This window comes from Durio zibethinus, chromosome 6 (assembly GCF_047325235.1).
Source record: "Durio zibethinus cultivar Kanyao isolate XHJ-2024 chromosome 6, ASM4732523v1, whole genome shotgun sequence".
Classification (NCBI taxonomy): domain Eukaryota; kingdom Viridiplantae; phylum Streptophyta; class Magnoliopsida; order Malvales; family Malvaceae; genus Durio; species Durio zibethinus.
This window is the reverse complement of record NC_143167.1, coordinates 31,107,292-31,126,518: the sequence shown is the minus strand read 5'-3', so window position 1 is coordinate 31,126,518 and position 19,227 is coordinate 31,107,292. Positions and strand designations below refer to the sequence as shown.

The following is a 19,227-nucleotide window of genomic DNA, read 5'->3' as shown; positions in this document are numbered from 1 at the left end:
GTTGTAGTGTCACAAAACCAAACTGCAACTCCTTAACATGTTTTTTTTTTTTTTTTTACTCACAATAATTATCATTCAGAATTGGGTTTCTCTTTTTTTTTGGAAGCAAGTGCGTTACATGCATGTTTCAGAATTCAGATTTTGTGCTGAGCAATAATGGTCTGGGCCCAATTTGTCTGAGGAAAAGCACTTGTTCACATGCAAAAGTCAGTAGCCCATTCAGCGAAAAAGCAGTTCTCAATGCTGGCCTGTTGGGGTTCACCTGGAGAGAACATTAACAACATCAATCCAACAATCAAGCACCTTGAAGACTTCCGAATCGGAAAAATATGCTTTCAAAGAACTTTTTTTTTTTTTCTCCCTTCTTAGCTCTTCATTATTTTTAGACACATAATTCATGGATCTGATCCGTAGGTAAATAATGTTAACATAATCTCAATGAAGAAATTGTAGGAATGACATATCAAACCAAGAAAAACGAATTATATATAGCCATGCGTAATAACTTCGTTGATTAATAGTATGGGTTTAATCTTGTTTTCGTATTTAAAAAATAGAATTCGATCTCTGTTCTTTGAACATATAACAGAGAATTCATGATTTAACTACTGAACTAAATGCAATATGTTTATATTCATTATTTTTAATCTTGTTTTATATTTAAAAAAATTGAATTCAATCTTTGTTCTTTGAGCATGTAACAGAGAATACGTGATTTAACTACTGAACTAAATTCAATATGTTTGCACTCATTATTTTATGTTAGAAAATCAAGCATTGCTTTATCACAAACTTGTTTTATCATGAACTTGTTTATGATATCATTTTATTTGTATTTCCAGTTGTAATCTTCCCTTTATATGTTTTCCTGGGTTTAACTTAAGATAAAATCTTCAAAGAACAAAGAGAATTGACTTCAAAACATATTACAAATATTCGTTCATGCCAATTATGATATACGAAAAATAATGTAACCGAAATATCTCAAAAGTACAAAGATATTTTATTTGATGTTATATTGTATTTGTGATATCAAATTACTAAACATTTATAGAAGATAATGAAAATATCAATTTTTGAATATTAATTTTTACAGAAATAATTTCAAAATAATTTTATTTTATTTGTGAAAAAATAGAACAAAAGAGAGAGAATTCATGAATTATTAATTCTTCAACATATGCAAATGAATACTTTCAACTTTATTTATAAAAATTAAATCTTAAATTTGTGATTATTTGATTATATTTTTCAATTAAATATCATTTTTTTTAATTAGAAAGATACTTTTTTGAATCATTAAGATTCGTTTAAATAATTAATCTTTTTATTCTCAAGAGAAATCAAATTTATGTTTTATTTTGAATTTATAACTTTTCACTTAGGATAGGTGGTTGCTTCAATTTCTGGAAAATCACTAAAAAAAGGTAATTGATTTCAATATTGATCCAGAAAAGCTTCATATTTGGTTTTTTATAAAGCAATCGATTCCTTTTCAATGACGGTTAAACTTCTAGAGCGTAAATCAAAATTTCAAAAGACAATTAATCAATGGAATCAAGCTTGATTCCATTATGTTATGTTTGGATTGAAGGAAAATGGAAATAAAGGAAAGAAAAATAAAAGAAAGTAATGAAAAAAAAATCTTTTATTTGTTTTGATAAATTTTTAATTAAAAAAAAAAGGAAAAAACTCAATTACAGATAATATGAAAATTACTTTATTTGCCAGTGATCCTTGACCAAATTATATGCTTCATCTCTATTTCCGACAATCCGTTATTTCGTTTAGCCCAAATTCTACAACCGAACATGATTAAGCCCACAGGCATACTTGTGCCAGAATATAAATTTTAAATTTATTTGATATGGGTCTAGCCCATGGACAAAATCTTCCTGATTTTGACCCTTTTGAGCCCGAGAAACATGTTTACTTTTGTACAGTTTGGTCAAATTAAATTCTGTGCTGAAGTAATGAAAGGTGCGAAACACGTGGGATTATGTCAGTCGGCCCACGAGTGGCACTCGTAACGGTTGCCGCGGTGCACCGCTTTGACCGACTCCTCCACTTCTACTAAAGTGCACAATATCGGATTTACATTTTTTATTTGAAATAAAAAAAAGTTCAATCCCCGAATGATTGGTCACGGAATTAAACGTTCGAAACGGGGGAATTACCTATATCTCATTTTTATTCGTTTTTCTATTAATTTTATTATAAAAATATTACGATATGAAAATAAAAAATTAGAAATATTTTTATTTGTATTTGAAAATTTTGAATGTCATATATATTAATCAACTATCCTGAATTCAAAGGAGAAAAAATTTATAACGCGTTTGAAATCAGAGGACCAAAAATTATGTGGCTAAGCAAGCAAGAAGCCAATGGTTCAATTTAACCAAACAGAAATAGCATCAAGAAAAGGGAAAAATCTTTGTTTGCGTCTTGAATAAATTAATTCATAATATAATAATACAATATAAAAATAATAAAAAATAATAATATGATTAAATTTTTTAATAAAATTATATAAATTTTTTAAAAAATTTATATTTTTATCTCATTATAAATTATAACACATATTTTTTATATAAACATAATACAAATATAAAATTATCAATATTTTCCACGACCAGGTTTACTTGAAATGAAGGATTAAAAGCATCTTCTTCAATTCACACCTTCTCATTCCAGCCGCCCATTACAAAGAAATAGGCCATCTTTCTCCGACGACAACAAACAAAAAGCCACGTGTACCGTTTTTGTAAGGTTCCGACCAGCCAATTCGTAACTCCCCCACAACAAGGCATAAGAACTATTTCCTTCCCCTGCCGTGGCGCTGTCCCATTGGTCATTTGCAACACCATGCCGATTAAAATAAAACGCGTGCGCTAAGAAATAATCAGATGCATCGCACTCCGCGCTAGTCAAATCAAGATCCAGTAAAAAAATTAATTTCATTTTTTGGGTCTTTGCTGTAGGGTTTAATAGTGAACTCTCGCTTCACTGCCTCTTTCGCAGAAGCCGGAAAAAATCTCGCCGCATAAATTTTTTTTCTTTTTCTTCCACCGAAAAACATATCTACAGATTAAAACGGGCACGGAATTTATAAACCGAACCGATTTTTTATAAACATGGAAGAAACGGCGATTAGTTGCTCGGAATTGAGAACCGAAGCAGCAACGGAGTGTTCGGATCTTGGAAACGGGTCATCGGCTTCAGGTTCTCCAATTGTTGACCTTGCTAAGAGAAAGATCGTGTTCCATCCAGCAAGGAAGCCCTTTAATGGGTTCAAAAATTGTGGGAGTGGGGATTTTAGAATTGAGACGCTAAATCCTTGGCTGGATCCGAAGCGGGTAAACGGGGTGGGGTCGGGTCAAGTGGGTGCTACAGGAAGGAAGGTTGATGGGTCTGATATGTGGGAGCACGGGTTGGATACAGTTCTCAGTTTGAGGATTACCTTTCGCAAAATTGTAAGCTTTTCTTTTTTACGTTTCTAGTTTTTTTATAGGTTTTTTTCCCCATTTGTAACCATTATCTCAGATTTTGTGTTTTTTTTTTTTTTTTTGTTTTAGCTTAGTGTCGTTTAGTATTTGCTTAATTTTATGATTTTATGTGAAATTATATCCTTTGTCTTGTTGGCGTGTTTTCAGTTTCTTAATTTGTCTTGGATGTTTCAATGAATGGTTGATTAAACTGCGTTACTTCATCGAACCTGCTTTTTTACATTTTTCGTTTACATGGAGTCTTTTGTCAAATGCAGTTTTTGGAGATATCTGTGGCTCTTCTCGATCATTTGAGCTTTGTTGGTTTTGTCTGACAATAATATAAAGTGTGTTCAATCGAAGTATTTTGCTTGTTTCCAACGAACTTGGTCTTAAATGTCGGATTTGTTTTATTTGTTATTATTGGCAAATGCTAAGATGCTTGGATTTTATAATTAACTCAGCCACTATCATGGCATGAATAATTTACAGGGTGCTGGTTTGGAGAATCTTGGAAACACTTGTTTTCTTAATTCAGTATTGCAATGTCTGACATACACAGAGCCTTTAGTAGCTTACCTACAAAGTGGCAAGCATCAAAATTCTTGTGAGTGAAACTATCCTCTTTTCTCTCTGTTCTTGTGCAGTACAACATTTTATAGATGTGTTTATTCACTTTTGTGCATCAATGTCGATGCATAATGTTACCTGTAACATTTTGGCTATAAGTGCAAGTCTAGCTTCGCATTTTATGTTCTTATATTTCATCTCTGATGGCCATATTTCAATTGGTTTGTGAAGGCCGTATTGCTGGATTTTGTGCCTTATGTGCCATCCATAAACATGTTAGCCGCGCTCTACAATCAACTGGGAGAATATTGGCACCGAATGATCTGGTCTCAAACCTACGATGTATCCTTTTGTGTATCATGTCATTGAATAATTTGATATTCAGCTGAGGCACATTATATATTTCCTTATTAATCCTTAGCCAACAGAGATTAGTCAAGGCAATCCTGTTAGCTATGTATTCCTGAAATTCATTTGAGGGAATTATTTGTTGTATTACTGCCACAAATTTAACCTGAATTAATATTAATATTGATGGCTAATTATTGATGTTCTCCTGATCAAGGCATTATGCTCTTTAGTTTCCAGAACTTGTGGTTCTTGACCTCATGCTTAGGTATATCTCAGAATTTCCGAAATTCTCGACAAGAGGATGCACATGAGTACATGGTAAACCTGCTGGAATCCATGCACAAGTGCTGCTTACCTTCAGGAGTACCAAGTGAATCTCCTAGTGCTTATGAGAAGAGTTTGGTGCACAAGATCTTTGGTGGTCGCCTTCGTAGTCAGGTATAGTTTTTTCTTGCTGGATTATGCTATGACCAAATTCTAAACAGTTTTTGCCGGATTTTGACAGTTTCTGATTGTGTTGTAATTAAGCAATGAAAATTCATGTAGTTAATATATATGTTCAAGTTGCAGTTAAACTTCTTATAAAATTATGCTCCTGTACATTATTCAATGTTTTCTTGTTACCTCTTCAGGTGAAATGCGGGCAGTGTTCTTACTGCTCCAATACTTTTGATCCCTTCCTTGATTTAAGTCTTGAAATAGTTAAGGTAGGTTCCTTGCATAAAGCACTTAAAAACTTCACTGCTGCGGAGCTTTTGGATGGAGGGGAGAGGCAATATCAATGCCAACGCTGCAAGCAGAAAGTTAAGGCAATCAAACAACTCACAGTTTACAATGCACCTCATGTACTTGCAATCCATCTAAAGAGATTTCAAGCACACGATATTGGGCAAAAGATTGACAGTAAAGTTGAATTTGGTCCGACCTTAGACATGAAGCCTTTTGTCAGTGGTTCTAATGTGAGTAAACTTCTGTTGCATGCTGTAACTTTTCTGAAGTGAGTGAGTTTGTAGGTTATTAAGCCGTTCTTTGGGAAAGACAAAAAGTAGTGTCAAAAGAATAATGCAATGTCATATAAGTGTCTTTTCTCATATGACTTTTAAGGGGCAATGATCTTAGGAGAAAGTTTACTGTTTATTTATTGATTGTTCTGTTATTATTATTATTATTTTTTTATCCTGAGTACATACAGCATTCTGCTATGAGGAAACTATGCTTGTAACCATCTTGCCAATAACTTTTTTTTTGGTACGAAGGAAGCTGCAGCATGAGGATGGGGGGAGTTGTAGGTGTTAGGATTTGAACTCCAAACCTGTTGGTTGCTACCCCTTAAGGGTAGCTACATGAACTAACTGAGCTAAGCTCTGGGTTCATCTTGCTAATAACTTTGACATCATGCTTTATATAAATTAATTGAAAAATTAGGTTTGTTGGACTTGGCAGGAAGGAGATTTGAAGTACACTCTTTATGGCGTTCTGGTTCATCGTGGATGGAGCACTCATTCTGGCCACTACTACTGTTTTGTTCGCACATCAAGTGGCATGTGGTACTCCCTTGATGACAACAGGGTACTTGAAAGAACTTTGTACTTTCGATTTTTCCTGGCTATTAGAATGCTAGTAGGGTTAATCAGTGAGAAGAAATTATTCCCTACTTATTAGGAAGGACCTCCTCTTTCTTGAATTTCCACTAAAAATGTGGAAATGATCAATGTGCCAAACCTATTTTAAAGCTGTTGTCTTTGCAAGATTTAGAAGCACATTGTTATTTTTGAAACAAGTGGCTTACCGTGCTATGTTTGCAAGCCATAAGAGATGTTCATTATTGGAACTTGAGGACTACTTTAATTTATGCAAACATGAATCGTATGATATATTCATTACATGTGAGTACGATATATTCATTCCATCATATGTAATGGAATGAAGAGAGATTGAGAGTGGGGATGAGGAACACTTTTTGTTTCCTATTCTATTATTTAGAAGACTCCTTACTTGATGCATTATTATAGATCTTGTGAATGAACCTTCTTTTGTGTTTCCAAACATAATGCAACAGGTTTTCCAGGTCAGTGAGAGGACTGTTTTGGAGCAGAAGGCTTACATGTTGTTTTATGTTCGTGACAGAAGAAATACTGCTCAAAGAAAACCTGCTGATATTCTTCAGAGAGATGACTTAAAAGCAAATGTGAATGGAAAGTCTATTTTTAGTCAAAATCCCAAGGCACATGTGCAAACTGGTCCTGTTCAGAATAAATTATGTGCTTTAGGCACTTCTGCTGTTATGCATCAAAAGGATACTGCTAATGGTGGCTTATCAAAGGAGACAATGCCATATCAGCAAAACACTGTGCAGCAAATGGCAGAAAGCTCAGTGCTTAAAACGGAGTCCGTTCAACCCTCTTCCAATGTGCCATTATTCAAGGACTCATCACAAGCATCTGCTTCAAACTTAGTTCATGGTGAAAACTTGCAACCATCAACGGGTTCTGTGGTTATTAATGTTGAGAGTTCTAATATTGAAAATTCAACTGTTACTACTGGTGCCAAAGATGGTGACCGCAATGAGAGTGGAAATTGTAAAAGGGAATTTGGAGTCCCTTTGATGATATCACCCAATTGTGGTGGTCTCCATAACTCAGGCACTGATAAGATTGTGACTAGAGAGGCCTTGCAGAAGGTATATGCATGTTTCATTCCCTACACAGGCTTCTGTCTCCCTACATGGGTGGTGTTTGCTTCTGTTTCTAATTAGTAAATCTGTTTATGCCTCCAGATTAATCATGCTTCAAACTTTGAGGTTTCAAGGTTTGTTGCATTAGATAAAGCAGTGAAGAAAGTTCCTGATGAAGCTTTATCTATGAGTACTACTGATGAAACATTGAAGATTGTTCATGCAATTAGGTCTCCAAATAAGCCAAACTGTGAGAGTAATAAGGTGATTGTTTATATCATATTCCATCTCTAACAGTAGTATTAATATTAGTACTTGTACATTGAATTATGATTTGTTTCCCATTTCATTTCCAGATCGGAGATGTTTCCAACCATAGTACCAGTGATAAGTCACTGAATGAGAAGGGAGATGATATTAGCCAAAAAATTATTTCCAAATTGCCTTTGAGCATGCCAAATGGATCCTTGGAGATTGAAGCTCCTGAATGTGCACTGTGTAGAAAATCAAAGAAGAAGCGTCTAAAGCGACAGCTTAAAAACATGCATATTGGCTTAAAATCAAAATTTTTTGTGGCATCTCTACGCATGCCCAGCAAGAAGAAATATAAAAGGAGCAGGAAACGCACATTAGATGCTCACATTCTTTGTAGAGAAATTTTGTTGGATAAGGATTGTTTATCATCAGATCTGGGGCCATCTACAGCTGAGAATTCCAGCAAAATCACTTTAGCTTCGGTTCATGTGAGGAAAAAGGCATCCAGTGATAGTACTCTGAAAAATGTTAACAGTAGTCCGAGTTCCTTGATGAATACCGTAGATGGAGTATTTGGAGAGAGGATTTATGAGAATGGTGTTGTTCTTGCAACTGATCAACAGGTAGATAGGAGTTCTGGCTCAGTATTAGAGGCAAACCGGCATAACTCTAGAGAAACTGATTCTTTGAAACATAGCAAAATAGGTGCATCTCCACATATGCAGGTGCTTACCCAGGGTCTAGGGGAGACAACCGGTGCGTACTTATCTAAAATATCAATTCCAGCTCCTCTTTTGCATCATCTGCATTTAAATTTTTTATGCCCTTTGCTTTCTTTTGCGTTTCTTTTGTTTTTGGGGGGGCGGGGGGGGGGGGGGGGTGGGGTGGGGTTTGGGGGAACATGTCACCTACCATCATTGCACTAGAATTAATCAATCACAATTCAGAATTGAATGGGGTCTCCATTAAAATTTATATGGAGTCCACACTTATAAATGATGGACTTTTACTTGATTATTTAATGTGATTGGATTAATTGTAGGATTGTAGTTTTGCTGAATTTTTCTTTGACTTGCTATGTTATTCTTTTGCCTCTTATGCTTGCTGCAGTTGCAAGATGGGATGATATGGACTTTGAGTCGCCTGCGCAGACTGTAGAAGCAAATGGTTCGGAAAGTCTCAAAATTGGATACGTTCTGGATGAATGGTGAGTGAACATAGATGCATTCCTTATAATACTTTGGTTGCCACAGCATTTTTTAGCTGCTGGTTTTGTTAGTATTTGGAAAAGAATGTGCTTTTGATTTCCTCATAAAATGTGGGTGAATGAATAGCTTTTGACTGGTCTAAAGATTTTAATTTCATAATTATTGATTTACAGGGATGAAGAATATGACCGTGGTAAGAGGAAGAAGATAAGGCAAAATAAGCACAACTTCGGTGGTCCAAATCCTTTCCAACAAATTGCCACCAAGAAAACACAGTTAAAGAAGTCGAAATTGGACCATTCTAACTCTGGAAATCGACCGTTCAGGATATGAAGTAGTAACCCATATCAATTTGGAGCAATTTTTGACCTCTCTTTCTGCTATTATATTTTATGTAGTAGTTGTCAGTCTTTTTTAACGTGGTCTAAATTGTATTTTGTAATCAGGAGAGTGTTTGAGGTAGAGAAAAAAGAATACTGAAAAAATTCAGATTTTTTTTTTTTTTTTTTTTTTTTTTTTGTGTTTCGACCTTTTTAAAATTTCTCCGTCAGGGAAAGAGAGACATGATTGAATATCAATGTGTTAACTTAGTTTTTGACTCACACCATAGCCCAAACGGATCTCTTTGTTAGCAATAATTACAACTGTAATCGAGTCGAGTTAATATAATAAGAAGTTCGAGTTTGACTCTCAATTCGAGGTTTGATATTCGATTCGAATTTAATTGAGTTTTATTTTTTTAATTCGAGTTTAATTTATGATTGAAATCGAGTTACTTAAATTAATTCGATCGAGTATGATTAATATGTTAAAATAAATTTAATTTTTATATTCGATAAGAGTTCGATTATTTGTGTTTAAATTTAAATTCGAATTTGAGATGTTTTATTAATTAAAATAATAAAAAATTAAATATAAAAATTTGATTAATTTCACGAGTTATTCGAATCAAGTATAAAAATATTTAAATTCGATTCGATCGATAAATCAAGTTACTTGAATTCGAGTTTTATTCGATAATAATAAAATGAAATTCGAGTTTTATTTAAATCGAATCTGAATAACTTACAAATATTAACGTATCATTTATACTTTTTAGTGATAATCAAGTTATGGATGTGTCACGTATTATTCAATTCGGCATTGAGACATGTTCTTTTTCATTGTAACTAGTGTTCATCCCCGCGCTTTGCTTTTAACACTTGCATATAAACTAATTATATTTTATAAGCACTGATAAAATAGTAAAGCCGAGGCTTTAATATATAAAACCTAACACAAAAATATAATAAACAAAATAGATTAAGTTTTCTAAATAACCCAAAGATCCTCTCCACCTGTTTATTACAAGTAATGGGAGCATAAAGCAATTATATAAATTTCATGTAAAAAATAAAATAAATGTTATAAAATTGCCAATAGGAAGACAATCTTAGTTCATGAGTCTAAAAAGTGTTACTTAATTGACAATTATTTACTTTTCAATTCAATTCATTTAAAAAATATAAAAATTTGATCAATGCGTGAATATTCTATTTAGATGTCCTTGTTAGTATTTTTCAGCAATATCCAATAATATAAGGTTTCTGAAATATTAAACGTGAAAATACTTAAATTTAAGATATATTTGTAGCATTTTATATTTTTATAATTTTTTATATTTCAGTTCATATTAATTTTTAGAAATTTCCGATTAATTTTTTTAACTTTTTAGCATTTAAATCTATAGATTATTAATACTGTTGAAAAATAATATTAAAATAATTAAATTTAAATTTTCTTAATCTCCACCTCAAATTAAATATAATATTCAAATTGGAACGAAAAAAAAGTATCAAATTATATAATATTGTAAATAATTTCGAATTTTATTTTAATAATTTCATATAATAAATACAATTATATAATATAATATAAACAATTTTAAAATTTATTTTATGACAAATACAACATAATATAAATCATATCATACATTAATGATTGTTTTCATTTATAACTAAATCGTATAATTTTTATGAAATAGCTTTGTTTTTTACAAAAAAAAAAAGTTATTAAATAAGAATACTTTGATAAATTAATTTTAAAATAATTGGTTCATTATTACAATCTAACTCAAAATTAGCTTAGTCCAAAAATGTTATTTACGTCTTTTATTTTTAAATAATTTGACAACAATTGATTTCATTATCATAAAATTACCCCAAATTTAGTTTGATTCAAATAATTTTAAATTTTTGTGTTTTATATTTATAACCATTTTTAATAATGAAAAAAAATCAAAATGCAAACGTTATTACAAAAAATTTAATGTAATTAAAAATAAAAATATTTCTTAATATAATAATTATAAAAAAAATTTCGTAAATTATATGATCATAAATGAGAAACAATAGAAATTATATAATAATTGATTACAAATATTTCATAAATATGGTTATTGTTTTTTCAATTGATTACTAATTTATTTTAATTTTTTAAATATTTTTAAACTGAGGAGACCGATTATATTATATAAACAATTTGATAATTATCTTCTTCATAAATTATTTTTCATCGACCCTTGCTGGTAATAAAGCAAGAGCCGCCAGTTATAGCCTGCATGTCATGTCTTACAAAAAAAATGTTAAGACTGAAATTCTCTGTAATACGTGTAAAATGTGCATTTATAAATTTTATTATGTTTTGAATGAATTAATTATTATAAGTTTTATTGTATTTCAAATCATAAAAATAATTAGTATTTATAAGGCAATCAAACATTATAAGTTTTGAATTAATTGTTATAAGGCAATCAAACATTATTATAATTCATCCTTAAATATAATTAGTATTTACCGACGCTGCATAACTTGTGTCGAATTCATCTCTTCGCAGTTATCCGGTGGCCCCTACTTGGTTCAGAACCGGAGGGTGAAACTCGTTTATTGTTTACAAGCCTGGGGCTGGTACGATGAGGGAGAGAGCGAAGCGTTTAGGCTTTTGGAGAGGTTTTAGAGAGAAATCCGACTCAGAAGGGAAATTCCAGCAGAGTATCGATGTTGGCGGTGGTGATTCGAAGTTTGGATCTATGGTGGTCGAGGCGGTGGCTTCCGTGGTGAAAACTGTAGCCATGGGACAGAGTAAAGACTGTGGGAAATATGAAAGAACTCTTGCTTTGTTAGAGCAAGTCAGGCCCTGATGCAGGTATTAAATTTCTTGATTTTCATAGATCTGTTAATATATATGTATATATATACATATATATTGTGGTTATCATGCATAGGTGTTAGAATTGCTTCTTGTTGTTCTTGACTGGTACAGGAATAATAGTAAATGGAAAATTTTGGATGGTGTTAGTCTCTGGAGCGCCACCCCATAGGTCTGTCATTGGGCAACAATGCATTCGAGATATGGGGGTTTTGAAGGCCTTGTGGAATTATTTGAGTCATTGCTTTATAAATTTATGGGTCATTTGGTTGCTATCTCCCGTTGAGTCTCATCTGAACTGTCTGCTGCAGGCATCTGCAACAAAGAAGTTTCAGGCTTCAAGACCTGTGATTAGCTTTTGTACAGCAGTTATTGTTGTGAGGTTTTGGGTTGTGTTGCAACTATTGACAGTTACATTGTGAAGAGAATTCATCCTTTCGTAGCTTCTGGTCTTCAAATTGGTACAAATGGAGGTTCTGATCACAAGGTGAGTTTAAGGCATAAGTGTGGTTATTTGAAAATTAGTTTTTACTATTGTAATGTCTTGTTATATGGATTCTTTCCACCGCATATAGGTTGCTGATTGCAATGTGCAGTTTGTATGAATTTATATGTATCTTTTTATGAAGGCTGGTGCCTTGAAGATTGCCGGATTACGAGCAAATTAAGTAGCATTGTCTCCCAAACTTGTACATAGCTTGATTCGAACAGTTGCTTAGGTTGATAGGGAAGATGTCAAAGAGTCAACTGATTTGCTATGGTTTCGGTTTTCACTTATATGGCATTTATAAATCTTGTTCAGTTCCTAGCATCCTGCTCATGTAGATTATAGTCATTATTCAATTTTATCCTAAAATTCTATCATTTATAAATTTTTTTATCATTCTCTATTGATGTTGTTTTGGCATTTTTCATTTGAGGTTTTCATGCATATCACTTGCAAATTTGCTTTCCATAATTTTATACTTTGATTACATGTTTGACCTGAGAGGCTTGGCTTCACTCTTATCATTTTATATGTTTCAACTTTTGGTGCATATAATCAACAGGGCTATTGGTGTTACTGTTCTTAAAAGTATATTAGTTCGATCCAAATTCTCATTTGGTGGGTGTTATAGCCATATTGTCTGTGCTAAATTACTAATTGGAGAGTTTGCTTAGTACTTTTATTACTATTTTTTTACTAAGAGGTTTTCTTTTGATATATCACCTTATATGATTAAAGGGTTGCTTTTGACTAGGTGCATGATGTGCCTTTCTTACCAAGTGAAATGTAGTCGTCCTTGAAGTAAATGTTAGGTTCCTTGTTATAAGCTTTGTCTTGTTTCTATTTTTCTTACTGTAGTTTGTGCGAATTTTGTAGTCACACTCTGTTGATACGTTTCCTAAAAGGGCATTGGAAAATTTAAGGAATATCAGGTAACTCCATAGTTCTCTAATATTGTTTGGAACTATTTAATACATTACTAAGTGTATTGTCAGCCGTTGTATTTTCAATCTTATCTTTTTGCATGCTTTTAAAGGGATATTGCTGGGATTCTTTTGGAACTATCTAAAGATTTTAATTTTAATAGATTCCTTGCCATACTGTTAGAAGCTCTGGTTGATCAAAGGTGTGAAGCTGATTAGTTTTTTCTACTTGTCCTACTTTTTTTCGTACTTACTGCTTTTAAATTGGTTGTTGTATATTACAGTTCTTCTGATTACTCATATCATCTTGCTTTAATATCAGTAATAGATAAAATTGCTCTGAGGAATTTAGTGGATCATATTGTCTCAAAGATTCTACCATCCTGCATGAAATTTTCTGAGAGGGATAGCAATTCAGCATCCTCTGAATTGGGTATGGCTTGTAATTTATTGGCTTTTTCATTTCAATTTCAAGTTTTGCTTCTCGGGTGCATATAGTACTATTTAATTACTTTGATATTTTTATTTTTAATACTTTGAACATCGTTAGTTTACTGTATATTGCTGGCACAACATTTTTAAAAAAATATTTTTGCATATCTTTTGAACTAGATAACCGTATAGCTATTTTTGATATGATCATCAATGTTAATTATGTTATATTTCTGAGTTATCTCTTGGACTATTTGGCAGGAACCTGGGCCAAGGAGGTCTTAGCTGCTATAACTAAGAATTATCCATCTCAATTTCAAGGAGCTGTTCGGATGTTCCTAGATCTCTGTTTAACTATTATTTTATATCTATCTTTGCTTTCTCTGTATCTTTTTCAAGCTTCTTGTCTTATGTTTTTGATCCTTCTCTCTTCTACTAGGATACAAAAGTCCAATCCAAGAAAGAGGACAAAGTGTGTGAGTCCTTGAGTAAAATATTGGATTGGAATTTGGATTTACTGATAGCCGTCACAGAGTCCAAAATATGGCTTGCGGCACACCATCCAAAGGTATTATGTACTACCAAATTATTACAAAATCATTGTTTTTGTCACTTCTTTTTCAATTTATGTTCAAGACTTCTTATGATTTGGTCCACCTTCGTTTTATTTGCAGTAATTGGAAGAATGTTGTTAAAATATCTAACACCATTTCTTTCAGTGTTCACAAATAGCTTAAAAGTAACCTGGATTGGTTGATAATATTTTTGTTTAGCATTTTAAAAGGTTCTAGAATCTAATACATATTTTGCTATACTTTTTTCTTCCTAAGTTGCTTGGAGAGGACCCTGTTCCAGTGTCTTGGAAAGTAAGGACTCGTAGACCTGTTTTATTTTATCTTGGTTCTACTAATTTGTGTTAATTTTCATTTTACTCCTAATGATCTCAATCATTGCAGTGTGATCTTAACTAAAAACATGAGAGCATTGTACTTCCTTGTCAGATGTTGCTATAAGTTTTGTGAGACCATGCTCCTTGTTGGTGAAACCAAAGGGGTGGGAAGACTACAGTGTGCCAGTTACCGAGTATTGCTTTGGGGTTAAATTTACACATTTTGAATTGTCACCAGTGCTCTGAAATGTCTGATTTTCTTGGGGTTTGTTTGCTTTTTTCTCACTAGCTGTTGTCACTCATCCGAAAGATAGGTTCCCTTAGAAATTCTAATGAAATGTTTAACAGGTTGTCTATCCAATTCGAGATGGATTGATGTTGTCCTCAGAATACAAATGTGTGATTGAACGATTGAAGCTATTGAAGGCCCTCATTCATTTCCCTCAAGACTTGGTTAGTATGTTTTGGGTTAAAATAGTCTATTGGTATCTTAGCTTATTTCCTCTACACTCTCTGAGATGCGCTGGTGTCTCAAATATGTTTGGTTGCTGGATATTTGTTCCGATATTAGCCATGTTTCTTCAACTCTTGACCAGCTGAATGTAGTTACCAGTAATTACAGGCAAGGCCTTTCAATTCCTGATGTCACTTTGCTGGATATGGTTAATTTAGCAGAGGTGAAGAAGGAACTTGATCTGCTTTACCGTAAGTGGCAGACAATTTTATGTGGCAAAATGGGCCTCTTGTGCTATCTACGAAGGCTGGTTATTTATTTCTTGTTGATGAAATTTCCTTGGCCGATGATAGCATACTGGAAAGGATGAACGGTGCTTGGAGCCAGAAAAGAAGGCGGTAAGTAATTTTTTTTTTTTTTTTTTTGAGGATTTTGCTCTTTGCAGTGAACTTCAAGTTGGCTAGTTAAAAAACATTAGCCATCCGTCTATCCTTCTGGAACCTGACTTGAAATATTCACTGACTTATTCAATAAAGCCTCCACAATCTTTTGTACCACATCAAATGCATTGACATCAGCAGAATCAGGTCAGTATAATTCTGTTATGCATTTGTTTGTTTCTTATCAGGGGCTTAATGTTGTCTATCCTTTCTGCTACAGTGCATGCAAAAGTTTCTAGTTTTGTTCTTGAGATGTGGTTTTGGTGGCATTCTTTATCATGAAGCCAGTGCCTGCGTCTTTCAAGGTATGTGCATCAAAAAGCTCTGCGCTTTTATTTTGAATAATATGTTGCATGATTTGCTACTTCCTGTTTCAAAATTTCACAATAATTGACTATCATGATGTTCCACTACCAATTATACTTAATTCAGCCTGTGAGAAAAGCTAGTGTTGCCAATATATTGTAAGATAATTATTTTCACTTTTAACATGTTTAAAATATTTGTAACATATACAAATAGTGCCAGGCAGATTTTATTCTGTTATAGATTTCATTCTACATTCAGCATTGTGGTGTAAAGTGTAAAAAGTGGATGGAAACTTCTCTTTACCCTTTTCTCTTATTCTTTCTATATTTGCAATTTCTGTTGCTTATGATTTGAGGCTAGATTACGTGATTAGATGTTTTTGACTGATATTGTGGTAATATGCATCGCAAAGCTGTCCTTTTTAAACTAATCTGTCTAGTAGCATTCTGATTATCAGTAAAATACTGTCATGCATTCTGTTTTGCAAAGTACACTTGATATCAAGAACTTTTCCGTGCATTGTTTGAAGCTTTTAAGGTTGCTTCATGTGTTCTCTGGCAAATTTCTTCCCCAAGGACAAATACGCGTAATTCACTTTTTTCTGGTGCCCGCACTCTTTCCCAACGGGTAGCTTATCAATGTGAATTTTACATTTTTTATCTTAACAAGAATGCTCAAATCTTAATGTCTTAATGTTCCTGATTATATATTCATGTAAAAAATCATTTGATGCTCAAATCTTCTTTGAACTGTGTAACTGTATGATTTTTCTCCATGCAACATGTGTTATACCTTTGGTTAAATGCTGCTGTTTCTGTTTTCTGTTTTCCCGCTATTTAAGGATCCTTTCTATTCAATGAAATCTATGCACTTGCAAATATGATATAGGAGATTGGTATGTTCTGTTGACAGAGATTTTCACTTTTCTACTAAGGCACTTCCTATTCCTTAAATATATCATATTTTTCTTTTCTGAGTACTGCATCTTCTTTTACTAACAGGAAGAAAGTATAGGGCTTGTGAGCTTGGTCAGTAATATTGAAGGCCTTTTATAGGTGCAGCTAGAATAGAATTATTTGGCAGGATGGTCTCATTCAAAAGATACTGATAAAAGAATTTCACAAGCATTAGAAAAGCTTGAAATTGAACTTAGAAAACTGCTAAGGAAGGTCCGAAAGCTTGTGTTTATTGCCATTTATTCGTTTGTCAAGTTTTATTTTTCATTCAGATTGTCTTCCCTCTGATCTTGCAAAATACAATGTACGAAGAAAAGAATGTGATCAGCTTCTTGTTCTTGTTAATTCTTCAATGAGTTTGGTCAGCAATATTGAAGGCATGGAGTTACAACAGGTTGACGAAGCGTGCAACCGGCAAGTAGATTTTCTTAGATATACTTTTGACATTATTCCCATTGGACGCAGTGAGGTTACTTGGCTATATACTCATCACTTTCTTATCTAATTTATTTTCTCGGGAGACAGCTAGCTGTTTCTTTGTCAAATGAATATATATTTCTGAGTAGATTGATGTTGCCCAGCCAATTCAAATGGCTGCATGTGAAATGAAGTTCTAGTTCTGTTGAGTGCCTTGCAGAAAAATTTTCTTGGACAGAATCCAGGAGGACAATATGGATGAGATATGCTGATGTATCTGTTTATTTATTATCCTCGTTCATATTTTTATTCGATAAAAATTTTAAAATCATATATATTTTTATTTTCATTCAAAAATTTAATAATCATTTTCATTTCAATTTTCATTTTAATATTCTCATTAAGATAAAAAATCAAATTCCCTATTAAATTTAGATAAAATTAACGTTCATACAATATATACATTCAAACTAAATGTGACAATTGATGGGTTAGTTCAATTTAGAAGAAATTTAAATCATTTCAAAAAAATTTAAGTTGTTTCAAATTTAGATCAGCTTAAATTTAAGTTATTTCATATAATAAATTCAAATCAAATGTCAATTAGATCTGGGAAATTCAAGATTTTCTATTCATCATCTATTATCGAACTAAATAAGAGTTAAAGAAATCTATCATTAAACTAAATACACAGTATAAAAGTTAAAAAAAAAAAATTACTGAATATAGATTTCCAATTACATGTATTTCTCCCTCCTTTATTTACGCACCCATATAATGGCTCTCATAATCTCTTTTTTTTTTAATAGGAAAATGCCCCCCGCAATCCTAAAAATAGGTAAAAGCTAGCGTTTTTCTTGAGTGGTAGTGATGATTATTTATTAGCAGTTATTATTATCGCACGTTGTCGTTCTTTTTGCCATAATTGTTGGTTACCACTGCCCAAGCATAAGTTTGCTCCATTCATACTTCAAATTTTTGGTGGCAATAATCATACCTCCTTAACTCAATACACCACTATTTCCATGATTGCATCTCCCTTCAACATTTTGGCCATTATGTCCAAATTTCATAATTTTTTATAAAGAAAAAAAAAAAAAAAAAAACAGTTCACTTTCATCCTTACAAGAAAAGAAACCATTAACATAAGGGAAAAGAAAGCCCAATTTGAATATAAAACAAAAGCAAATCATGGGAAGCTCCGAACCAATCCATACAAAAAATTTAAGCTCGATCATATCAAATATTTTCAAACATTAATAATCTAAATTCATATATAAAATATTTTTTATATTTAAAATTTTTATTATTAAAATTAAAAATTTAATATTCCACTCTCATATCATATAATTATTGGCCATATATCTAATATTTCGAATTAACAAAAGAAATTTTTTTTTATTATTTCTCTCACTCACATTAATTTATTAGTTTTGATATTGAAAGTACAATCTACCTACAGATGCTTTTTATCTCCGTAAATTTCTTTTTATTTTGTAAATGAATTGAAAAATATATATTTTTGTGGTCCATACTATATATCCCATAATACTTTTTTAATCATTATATCACAAACTGTCTGTACTATGAATAGCATTAGAGAATCATTACAAGCACCCCAAAATACAAGAAACCATATATCAATTTTGATTGATATTATTTTATACAATTTTCACCACATAAAAATGTTCTATTATTGAATATGTCATGTGAAACTCACACTCCTTTAAAACCAAAAAGACTTTACTTTTTTTAGTTTGAGTTTAATTCTTATGAGACACTTTTTAAAAATTACTATGTTATATTAAGTTTTTTTTTTTCAATGCATTAAAATTTATTAAATAAAGTATCAATTATTGCATTTAATCTATTAATATTATTATAAATAATAATTTATTTATTCTTAAACAGTATCTTAGGAAACTCATTAGCAACATTTATATATATTTTTGATGGTCCTAAGTTTTTTGAAAATGGAGTAAAGTTTGAAAACATAATTATTATTTTTAGTAAAAAAATATATTTAAGGAACATAGTTTGAAGAATAAATTTTGGTGGCATAAGCATGACAAAGGAAAACATTCATATATGGGCATATTATATTATATATGATTAATAAATGTCCATTGATTTATGGTTACTCATCTTCCCCAATCAATGCAAATAATTAAGATTGCTTCTTCTTCCT

General features: G+C 32.0%; 2 protein-coding genes across 16 annotated transcripts; both read left to right on the top strand.

The window, feature by feature from the left end:
• The first annotated feature begins 3,020 nt into the window (after nt 1–3,020).
• Nucleotides 3,021–9,240, top strand: LOC111284926 (ubiquitin carboxyl-terminal hydrolase 23-like). 2 transcript variants are annotated; one of them, XM_022874035.2, is made up of 11 exons: nt 3,021–3,476; nt 3,981–4,095; nt 4,290–4,400; nt 4,675–4,847; nt 5,042–5,368; nt 5,853–5,978; nt 6,469–7,089; nt 7,186–7,347; nt 7,440–8,094; nt 8,449–8,545; nt 8,720–9,240. In XM_022874035.2, the coding sequence occupies exons 1-11, from the start codon at nt 3,138–3,140 to the stop codon at nt 8,877–8,879; spliced, it is 2,886 nt and encodes a 961-aa protein (XP_022729770.2). In that variant the 5' UTR covers nt 3,021–3,137; the 3' UTR covers nt 8,880–9,240. The 2 variants fall into 2 exon arrangements, with proteins under 2 accessions (XP_022729770.2, XP_022729771.2); XM_022874036.2 differs by lacking the exon at nt 5,853–5,978.
• Nucleotides 9,241–11,110: 1,870 nt separating this feature from the next.
• Nucleotides 11,111–17,248, top strand: LOC111285923 (midasin-like). Of its 14 annotated transcripts, none has more exons than XM_089762874.1 (14): nt 11,340–11,729; nt 11,847–11,904; nt 12,044–12,219; nt 13,096–13,151; nt 13,256–13,345; nt 13,465–13,575; nt 13,836–14,142; nt 14,405–14,440; nt 14,531–14,728; nt 14,812–14,916; nt 15,060–15,315; nt 15,454–15,504; nt 15,578–15,662; nt 16,668–17,248. In XM_089762874.1, the coding sequence occupies exons 9-11, from the start codon at nt 14,711–14,713 to the stop codon at nt 15,285–15,287; spliced, it is 351 nt and encodes a 116-aa protein (XP_089619000.1). In that variant the 5' UTR covers nt 11,340–11,729; nt 11,847–11,904; nt 12,044–12,219; nt 13,096–13,151; nt 13,256–13,345; nt 13,465–13,575; nt 13,836–14,142; nt 14,405–14,440; nt 14,531–14,710; the 3' UTR covers nt 15,288–15,315; nt 15,454–15,504; nt 15,578–15,662; nt 16,668–17,248. The 14 variants fall into 14 exon arrangements, 10 of the variants coding, with proteins under 10 accessions (XP_089618998.1, XP_089619007.1, XP_089619002.1 ...); XM_089762879.1 differs by having other exon boundaries at nt 11,398–11,729; nt 13,307–13,345; XM_089762872.1 differs by lacking the exons at nt 11,847–11,904; nt 13,256–13,345 and adding an exon at nt 11,111–11,203 and having other exon boundaries at nt 11,421–11,729.
• Nucleotides 17,249–19,227: the final 1,979 nt, after the last annotated feature.

Bases quoted from the DNA above. Each gene is read 5' to 3' on its own strand.
- LOC111284926 (XM_022874035.2), top strand. From the start codon at position 3,138: ATGGAAGAAACGGCGATTAGTTGCTCGGAATTGAGAACCGAAGCAGCA. The intron at 4,848-5,041 runs GTATAGTTTTTT...TTACCTCTTCAG, and splicing joins GTGGTCGCCTTCGTAGTCAG to GTGAAATGCGGGCAGTGTTC. The intron at 7,348-7,439 runs GTGATTGTTTAT...TTTCATTTCCAG, and splicing joins CAAACTGTGAGAGTAATAAG to ATCGGAGATGTTTCCAACCA.
- LOC111285923 (XM_089762872.1), top strand. The intron at 14,917-15,059 runs GTTAGTATGTTT...ACTCTTGACCAG, and splicing joins TTCATTTCCCTCAAGACTTG to CTGAATGTAGTTACCAGTAA.